The following is a 10000-nucleotide window of genomic DNA, read 5'->3' as shown; positions in this document are numbered from 1 at the left end:
CGAGCACCTGAGAGCTAAGCGCGCCCGGGTTGAGAATATAATTCGGGGTATGAGCCATTCCCCCAGTGTGGCATTAAGGGGCAATGAAAATGAAAGAGAGATGGCTCCGCAGTCTGTAAGTCCCCGAGAAAGCTACAGAGAAAACAAACGCAAGCAAAAGCTGCCTCAACAGCAGCAACAGAGTTTCCAGCAGCTGGTTTCAGCTCGAAAAGAACAGAAGCGAGAGGAGCGCAGACAGCTGAAACAGCAGCTGGAGGACATGCAGAAACAGCTGCGCCAGCTGCAGGAAAAGTTCTACCAAATCTATGACAGCACTGATTCCGAAAATGATGAAGATGGTAACCTGTCTGAAGACAGCATGCGTTCAGAAATCATGGATGCTAGAGCAAGGGATTCTCTTGGCAGGTCAGATAATGAAATGTGTGAGTTAGACCCAGGGCAGTTCATTGATCGTGCAAGAGCCCTGATCAGGGAACAAGAAATAGCCGAAAATAAGCCTAAAAGAGAAGGCCCTAAGGAAAAAGAGCACAGGCCAAACTCTTTCCATCCAGAAGGCAAACATTTGGCTGAGACCTTGAAACAGGAACTGAACACTGCCATGTCACAAGTTGTGGACACAGTGGTTAAAGTTTTCTCATCCAAGCCCTCCCGCCAGCTTCCTCAGGTCTTTCCACCTCTTCAAATCCCTCAAGCAAGATTTGCAGTTAACGGGGAAAACCACAACTTCCATACCACAAACCAGCGTCTGCAGTGCTTCGGTGACGTCATCATTCCAAACCCGCTAGATACATTCAGCAATGTGCAGATGCCTAATTCCACAGACCAAACAGAAGCACTTCCACTCGTGGTTCGCAAAAACTCATCTGACCAATCTGCATCTGCCCCACCGCCTGGTGGCCATCACGCTTCTCTGCATCAGTCTCCACTCTCGGCTACCACGGGCTTCACCACATCTTCTTTCCGCCATCCCTTTCCGCTTCCCCTCATGGCATACCCATTTCAGAATCCCTTAGGTGCTCCATCTGCCTCCTTTCCAGGGAAAGATAGAGCCTCCCCAGAATCCTTAGACTTAACTAGGGAAACCACGAGTCTGAGGACCAAGATGTCGTCGCACCATATGAATCACCATCCTTGTTCACCAGCACACCCTCCCAGCACAGCTGAAGGCCTCTCTTTGTCTCTCATAAAGTCTGAGTGTGGTGACCTACAAGATATGTCTGAAATCTCACCTTACTCGGGAAGTGCAATATCCTTTTCTAAAAAAAAATATAATCGGTTGCAATACCAGGCCCAATCTGTGCAAGTTTGCTTTCCTCTTTCGTTGGGTAATTTAAGACAAACTTCACTGCATACATATTGTATGCAATGCTTTTGTGCAGAGTATTTCTGGTAATAGGACATCCTAAGAAGGAGTAGCCAAGGACTTGTAAGAGTAGTGATTACATAAAGTATCAGGTAATGAACAGCGCTGCTTCAGCCAGAACGTTCTGCTCTTTCCCTATATCACCTGCTTGGCCTATTTTCAGGGAGAACTTTAAAGAGATTCCTTCCTCTCCCCCCGTAAAACCTTTGCTTCAATTATGACAGAAAGTAAGAGAGGCTTCAGGGCCCAGCTGTGTGCAACCTTTTCTCCTGTTGGTGAGCTCTTCCCCCCACCCCCACCCCAGGTAGTCCCACTGCAGTAAATAGCAATACTTGCATGAGTAAGTGCTCACAAAGATACGGGCTCCGCAACTGGGCCCTTTATTATGGGGGGAAATGGGATGTCTTGTTCAGCAGTGTCTCCCTGCTGAAAACACTTAACCTTCCAAATGATTTTTTTTCTCCCTATTAAAGCCAAAGTAAGCCCGACCCATTTTAACAGTGTCGTTCCCGACTCTCACAAAGAACAAACGCTTGGTTGGTTGTAAATCTTCAGTTCAGCTCTCAAGTGAGTAAACAAACAAAACACAAAAGATACAGGTACTGATGTATTCAAGCTGCATCAACTTCTTTCCTCCACCCAGAGGTCTGTTCCTCAGCCCTTGTGCAGCTGCCTGCTATGCATGATTAACCTCTGTTCAGCCGTACACAGAAATCTTTTGTCCTAACATACACAAAGCAAATTATTTTGGAAAGCTAGAGAGCACAGTTAGATATAAAACTTCAGCTGTATTACATTTACAGGACATTTCCCTCCCCCCCCCTTTTTTTTTTTTTGTTTAAATAACTTTTTAGCTCCAGCTCAGGCTTATATTTAGGCATATCCAGCTATTTCCATATACATTTTCTGTAAACTAGTCCTTTTGGGAATTTTTTTGGAGCAATTACACTCCTTCCCCTCTCTCCCTCTTCCCCCTTCCTGTAATGTGTGTTCTGGTATGGTCAGAAGATTTTATTTATTTTTTAAATGACTAAATGCGGATAAAATATGATATTTTCCCAATGCTAAATTGAGGACTTTCAATAAAGGATACAATTATATTTTATACCTATGGTAAGACCTCTCCAGAAGGCAATCACACAAGTATAGAATCTTAGCTATAGTTAATTTCCTTTCCAAGTTGATGAAGGCAATCATAACTGAAGGACCATACCCATCCTTGAGTAATAATAGTGCTTTTACCAATAATAGCAGTGGAGGCAGGTGCCAGGTATATGCCTGTATTATCAATGAGTTTCTTTTTGTGGTTAATAATTTCGATTGATTAGATTAATTGTAAACACCTTTTTTTTTTTTAAGGGCAAGGGCTCCTCAGCAAATTAATTGCAGGAATTCAAGGCCTGATCCTGCAAACTCTTATTCATGTGAGTAGTCCTCACGCATATGAATTGTCCAATTTGACTTAAAAGGACTACGGACATGAGACAGGGTGTGTGGGTTCAGGCCCAAAGAACCCTTCACCAGTAGGTCACTGGTTCAAATCCAGCCTGGGTTGGTATTATCAAAAGTTTTTGCCGTCTAATGACTATTTGCTGGCCTACGTGAAATGTGTTGCTGATCTCAGTCCAGGTCCTAGAGGGCCAGTGTTCACATTTTGAAAGCACCACAAATGGAAACTATGTTGGCAGTCAGAGGGTATGTCTACACTGGAATACAAGACCTGCGGCACAGCCGCAGCTGGCCCAGGTCGACTGACTCAGGCTGGGCTGTGGGTGTAGACATTTGGGCTTGGGCTGGAGCCTAGGTTCTGGGATTCTCCCCGCCCCAGGGGTCCCCAGAGCTTTAGCTTAAGCCTGAATGTCTGCACTGCAATTTTACAGCCTTGCAGACCGAGCCACATGAGTCCAAGTCAGCTGACCAAGGCCAGCCACGGGTGTTTAAATGCTGTGTAGACAAACCTTTAAAGGCGAAAGCATGAATTGGAATGGAGACTGAAGTAGCCTCTTATCCCATGGAGGTGATCTCTTCAAGTTGGATTTCATGCCCATTGCTGGGGGTGCACTGTCATTGAGGGAAAGGTGCAGTGTCATTGTCCATTCAGTATCCTCTGTGTGAATTTAAAAATGGATTTCAGTTTAAGGCTAGAATCTTCCATAAACACTAAAAAAATTACTAATTCAGGTAAAGAAAACCTTCCTTCCTCCAAATACTGCCTTCTGATGCACTCAGAGCAGCTTATATTGAAGTCAACAGGAGCCCCGGTTGTGCAGCTGAGGGCAAAATTCGGTAACTATGTAATTGCCGACTAACAACGTGGTGGCATATTACTTTATTTTAAATAAAAGTAGCTTTCTTTTCCTCCTGGAAAGAAGAATGAAAAATCTTTCACTTCTTCAAAGGGGGACTGAAAAGGAAAAACCTGTGTGTGTGTGTGTGTGTGTAAGCGGTTAGTCTTTCCTTTGGCTATGACCCACTCTATTTATTATTCTAGTGCAACTCAGTATTTTTGGAACTTGTGCTGTTTCTGTTGTCCTGTTTGTTTTCTGCCTTCCCCTCTTTCTGCGACAGTGTCTCCCCCCCTCACATCATGTTCCTTTCTCTCACTGGCAGCCATTATCGCAGCATGTTACTTCTGATGGAGAAGGTGTGCAGCCTCCTCTCGAGCCAGTGAGGAAACTGAATATTAATGTGGGTGCCGCTTTCCCTTCTCCCCACACACCCTATTCCCTTGACACTATGCCGACACTCTGACTCTCCCAGTTAGTCATTATTGCAGCCTGGATACAAATATATTTGAAAAGCTGCTAGATTCTTAAATACCCGCTACACAGAAGTGTGCACGCCAGTATACAACTCTACTGTGGTGATATTTTTCTAGCAACTGCCCATTTGTCCATGCAGCCTATAGTTTATTTTAGGTGAAGGCATATGGGAGAGAGTATGGAGGTTTGTTTGTAGTAGACTTTGTTTTGGCCCCTTTGTTTCACATGGTTCAATGTGCATATATAAAGAATATGTTTCTTAAGAGGGGCAGTTTTTCCTTCAGAACAGAAAGCAACATCTGTTTCTCTGGACAATACAGCCAGGATAAGAACATAAGACCAACAGATACAGCCAAGTTCAGGTTTTAGTAGTAGGCTGAAACCCCGAACCAGTCCTTTTCGTTGTTGTTTTTTTAAACTTACATTTGTAAAATGCACCTGATCATTACCAGCCTTCTTGAATTGTGCAAGGAAATGGTTAACGTTTGCGTATTCTGCGAAACAAGATAAGATGCACCTGCACGGTGAGTTCATATCTTGGTCATGAATGTATTCTATATCTTTGCAAACTAATCTGTTTAATCAAATATTAAGTTTTATTCAAATGCTAAAAGAAACAGACAGCCGATTGTTTTTCTGCATGATCATCCTTGTCATGCACCCTCTTTGCATCTCAAGAAAAATAGCCTTGTTCAGCCCCAAAACATTTGCATATATCAAACTGAAGCACGACAGTCGTTTCTTTGGTGCCGTTAAGACATCTGCACAGGTGCCGATGTTCAGCATTTTCTCCACCGAAGGAAGATTTTAATAATGTTAGTGAAACTTTTTTTAAATCCTTAATTTTTAAATAGAATTCCAATCCAACTGGGGCGAGTTTCTCAGTCCAATATGTGAAAGCTACAATTAGTGAATTGCCACATTTTGAAATGAGAAGTTACTATATCTGACCAGAATTAAACTAATTAAACTTTTTTTTAAAAAAGTGAGCAATTGCATAGCAAGCTGGATAACTCTGTGGTGTTGCGAAAACCTGGGAAATGCCAGTATACTTTCAGTCCAGTTTCTTCTTTCAAGGTTCTTCAAGATGGGCAGAAATATTCCTAGCAATTTAGAGGTATGCTGAAAAAAGCAACCGTTGTGTAATTTAAGCAGCAATTTGGCCTTACAACTACAGATATTTTACCTGAAGTGGCAGATTCCTGCTCCTTTCTCCTCATTCAATACCAGTATATGGTACAAAAGCCTAATAGAACATTTTCAGGAATTTGAGGTGAAAGTGAGAGGAACACAAGGTTTTCATCACATAAAAATATTTTAGTAGAAGACAGTAGTTACTCGGTGGATTAAGCCCATTTGCTTTTTGGCACAAAATGAGGTGCAAGAGTCTACATGTAGTTTAAGTTAAAACACACAGAGAGTGTACATACATTTCCTTCCCTCATCCCCACTTCCTAGTTCTTACATTTGCCTTTTGGCGGCTGCTGTTTTAGGTAAGGCTATATTGTACTTTGTAAACACACAACCCTCAGACTCAGGTTGTTTGAACACTGCTTTAGGCTCAGCTGCAGTACACTGTTTCTCTGATCTTTTATGTTCCTGAGCAGATGTCTTTCATTAATTTATGGATTTATCATTTCTTTCTTTCTTTCTTTCTTTTTTTTACACCTGGCAGCTGGCTCAAGTTTCAGCAGTTATTGTCTATTTTGCATTACACATAGAATTGAATGTCATCTGTCTTCACAAAGCTATGGCTAAGAGAATTGAGGCAAGCCACATGAGCTGCTGAGACAGAGCTTGTTTGCGTTCCATTCGGCACCCTCCCCCCCCCTTTCCTTTTACCTCCTTAATATTTATTTGTGCTCATTTTCTTTCCTGGCCTTGAATGGGGCTTAGCTCGTGTTCAGTACAGCTGTATGTTTACTGAATCTATTCCATCATGAGTCATTGTGCGTGTGTAAGTATCCTGGAAACAGCTAGTGCTTTCTTGGAAGAACAGTTGCTTTTCAGCACAAGCACTTAAAAGGGAAATTAACCAATTGGTCAGTTCAGTTTTACACTGAAATAGCAATGGGTTATCTAAGAGTTGGCTCTTAAGTGCTTCATTAACTATTTTTAATAGTTTATTAGAGATCTATCTTGTATCACAATATAACCTTAATCTTAGGAACAAGACATAAAGATTATAGTATGCTAGATTTCACTTTAAGAATCCCAAGTGCTTAACAGGAAAGCGTAATTCTCATTTTAAAAGTGGACTTCTGGGGATTTGAGTTTTAGAACATCTTTCAATATGTGTTTTATTCCATATCAATATCCTCTAGCATTATTACAGAAAAATAAGGAAAAATCCTAAATACGAAGTGAATCAAAATACTTAAAACAACTGTATAATATGCTTAAATCCAGTGAATACTGAAGCTTGGGAAGAGTTTAAGTTCATATCTTAGCTTCCATTGAAACGGACCAAATGCCAAACATGATATCAAGATATTATCTGCTTCAGGGGAATTATAAATTAAGGAGACTTAGGATTTTTCTTTTATTTATTGAAGCGCTGGTTGGTTGGGCACCGTCCTCCTGTGGAATCATATAACTAAATGGATTTCTGGTGTAGAAGTTCTGACTTGTCTAAAACTCTTATCACTAAGCAATAGGTGACAGCTTGCTACTATTATTTCACTTATGCGTTTTGACAGATGGCACTGCAGAGTGTAATGCTCTTTTAGACTTCTCTATCAGTTTAATGGAGGTAACTGGAGGTTCTTTCAACTCTTCTCTTGGCACAAGAAGTATGTCAGTCATAAATTATCTTCTTTGTAATCATTAAGCATCTAAAACAAAACACAAGTTCAGTTGAGCTGTTTTCAGTGCATTTTTTGTAAATGAAGAGGTTTTTAAGCTATTTTCAGTGGCTATTTTAAAAAAAAAGTGACATTTTTCAGTCTAAAAATGAGCCTTCTCTTTCTACAACTGCATCTGCATGTATGAATAATACATGAATAAATAAGCATGTTTTGACTCAATTCAGTAGATCGAGAAAAGATATTCTGTTAACAGAACAATCCTAAATAGTCTGTTGCCTATCGGCATATATTTCTTTGAACTTCTCACTTTGAGATCTGGAGCTATTCATTTTGTTCTCTGGTGTTATCAGCTCTGTAAGGTGAAGGCACCTCCACTGCAGAATAGCTGTGAACTTGTTTGACCTTTCTCCACCATAAGGTGTGAAATAGTGAAATTTTCGTTGAATGTCTTTAGGAAAAACAGTCCTCAGAGAAGCTTCTGGGAAGGACCCTCAATTGACCTTGTGGGGGCCACATTGATTTTCTCCACGTGCATCTTCATTTCTGATAAATTATAAAGCCATTAATTTGCTGAGGAAATGGCAGGGCCAGCCTGCGGCACAGATGTGACCAAAGCCGTCCTAGCACACAGCACACAAAAGAGTGCCAAGAAGCTGGGGGAAAATCAGAAAGCCTAGATTGTTATGGTTAGATTCACATTCCCTTGGGAACTGTTTTAGTTGCTTCTGTTTACAGATCTAAAAGGTAATGATGTTTCCAGGATAAATAGGCGTCCTTATAGGGTAAGTGACCATTTATTGATCTGCTAACCCACACTTATTGATTAGTTAGCCCCAAAAACAGTTTGATTCTCTGAGGAGTTAACTGTGTAAATCAGAACCAGACAATATAGATATATATTTTTAACTACAGAGGTTTCTTTATAAAAGAAATTTAGCTTTCATTAGAAAGCCAGTAATTGAGGCAAAGGAATAACAGGATTAGACAGAGTAACTGAAGATACTGAATTATATTGACATTAAAGAAAAAAGGTAAAATATGTTACTTGCATGAAACATTGCTCAGAATCATAAAGCTCCTCTGATTATATCATATAATGCTAATGCACATGAAACAAACTGCTCAGTGCTGGGAGAAAAATACACTGAATTGGAATTGCACAAGAAAGAAAAATCTTGTGATAAGTTTTTTTGCGGCACATGCTTCATGCATTTGTTTCCTTAGCAACAAGTGAACATGCATATGGTACACAAACCTTAAACCTGAAAAATTCCTGCCACCAACACCAAGAATGAACTGAGAGACAGTATATATTATGTATCCTCACATATCTCATGTAGTTTTTTTGCAGATAATTACAGTTCTAAAGAGCTGCAAATTGAATGTTAACAATTTGTCAGTCAGTCCTTACAGAACAGTTCTCGAAGGAGTACTTTGCTAACCATGTATATTCAGAACCAGCTTTTATTCTCAAGCAAAGCATTTTCCTTGACTAATTCAATCCTACATGCAGGAAGGTCTGTCACCCAATCACTTGAAAAAGGCCAAGCTCATGTTCTTTTACACCCGGTACCCAAGTTCCAATATGCTGAAAACCTACTTCTCAGATGTAAAGGTAGGAAAAAAAACTTTTTTCCCCCTCCTTATTGCATGTTTGCATTTTTGTGGTGAAAATGTATCACTCTAACACATTAAAGGTAAATGACAATTAATTCTAATTTCACTACTAGAGATTACACCTGATCATTATTCACTTGACTTTTTCTACTGAGGTGTACTTGGGGCCCATGTCTGAAGGGAAGGAGGTTGGGTTTTGGTTTTGGTTGTTGGTTTCTTTTTAACCAAAAGTCTGAAGCTTCAAAGCAAAATAAGAATATTTAATACAGTTGGATGACACAGTTTTACATGTGTGGATCCTCTGAAAAAGAAATTTCTGCTGGTGGCATAAATGTACTTCCAAGAACATTTTTGGAGCAGTTCTCAAGTGCTCCCTAATTGTTTCATTTCGGTCGGTTTCCTCATATTTGTGCTTACATAAGCACACTGTAGAATCCCTTTCTTTCTGTCAAAAAGAAACAGTACATTGAAATTCTTCATGCAGCAACTGCTTAAAAACAAAAGTGATGATTGTCTCTTATTTACAACTTAATTTGTTGTTGATGCAGAGTACACTGAGCATAAGGAGGATGAATAAAGTGACAGATTCAGGCCACATTATTCAAATGAGGATATGAAAGCTGTCGACGTACAGCTGCATCCTCCCTCATTCTACAGAATATTAGGACCTCCTGATTTTTTCCCCTAAAAGTAATTGTTCCTTCACATCAACTTGATTTTGTGTTAATCTAAGGTTTTTTTTTTTAACTATAGATTGGGTTTTAATGATTATAATGGCACACATGGTGTTATTATCTAAGTAACTTTATAAACATTACATTAGCTTAAATTAGTTTGTTACATTCCCCCCCTTAACAATTTACACAAGTCCTTATTTTAACTATCTACATGTTTATGGGGTTTTTTCTATCTTATTGGAAAATTGGCTCCCAAGTTTGTGATTTGGCCCAGTTTTAAGAATGAACGAGTAGGGCAATTCTCTTCACTTTATTAAAGGGTCCTTTCCCCCTCCCCCATTCCTGTTAGCTTTCATCTAATGTCACATCAAGCTGAACATCTTGGTGGGTTCCTCTGCCTCCCCCCTACCCCTTCTGTGCACTCAGAGTTGAAAACACATTTCTTCTCATTCAGTGCCATGCTTTGGGCGGATGGTAACAGCATAAAAAAAGCAATGCAGGCACTTACTAGCCTAAATGGCTGGTCAAGAATCATTAAACACAAAAAAGGCTGTGAATCACACAGCGGGCCAAGTGAAGGGTTTGCTCTGAGAGTGGTTCCACCTGGTATGGAAAAATCTGAGGGAGCAATTCAAATGACTCAGCACCAAAGAGCCACTGGAACCAGATGCAGCGTTGGCAGAGTACTGCTTAAGGGAATCCTGTAACGGTGCTAGAACGAGTCTTCTCCAGTAGATATTACTATAGACAGTATTGCTAAGAGTCTTTTTATTA

The 10000-nt window shown here is 40.2% G+C and overlaps 1 protein-coding gene and 1 long non-coding RNA gene across 11 annotated transcripts in view; one reads left to right on the top strand and one right to left on the bottom strand.

The window, feature by feature from the left end:
- The window catches only part of LOC125634947 (uncharacterized), a 193325-nt gene that overhangs the window by 64567 nt on the left and 118758 nt on the right, over positions 1-10000 (bottom strand). The gene's annotated exons all lie outside the window — the stretch shown is intronic.
- PROX1 (prospero homeobox 1) overlaps positions 1-10000 on the top strand; it is a 56802-nt gene that overhangs the window by 12031 nt on the left and 34771 nt on the right. For all 10 annotated transcript variants that reach the window (XM_075127085.1, XM_075127091.1, XM_075127090.1 and 7 more), the window contains exons 2-3: positions 1-1248; positions 8442-8547. The exon at positions 1-1248 is cut by the window's left edge and continues 543 nt beyond it. In XM_075127085.1, coding sequence (XP_074983186.1) covers positions 1-1248; positions 8442-8547 — 1354 coding nt within the window. The remainder of the gene's footprint in view (positions 1249-8441; positions 8548-10000) is intronic.

The sequence above is a fragment of the Caretta caretta genome, chromosome 3 (assembly GCF_965140235.1).
Source record: "Caretta caretta isolate rCarCar2 chromosome 3, rCarCar1.hap1, whole genome shotgun sequence".
Classification (NCBI taxonomy): domain Eukaryota; kingdom Metazoa; phylum Chordata; order Testudines; family Cheloniidae; genus Caretta; species Caretta caretta.
Note: the sequence above shows the minus strand (reverse complement) of the source record. Positions and strands in the feature narration are given on the sequence as shown.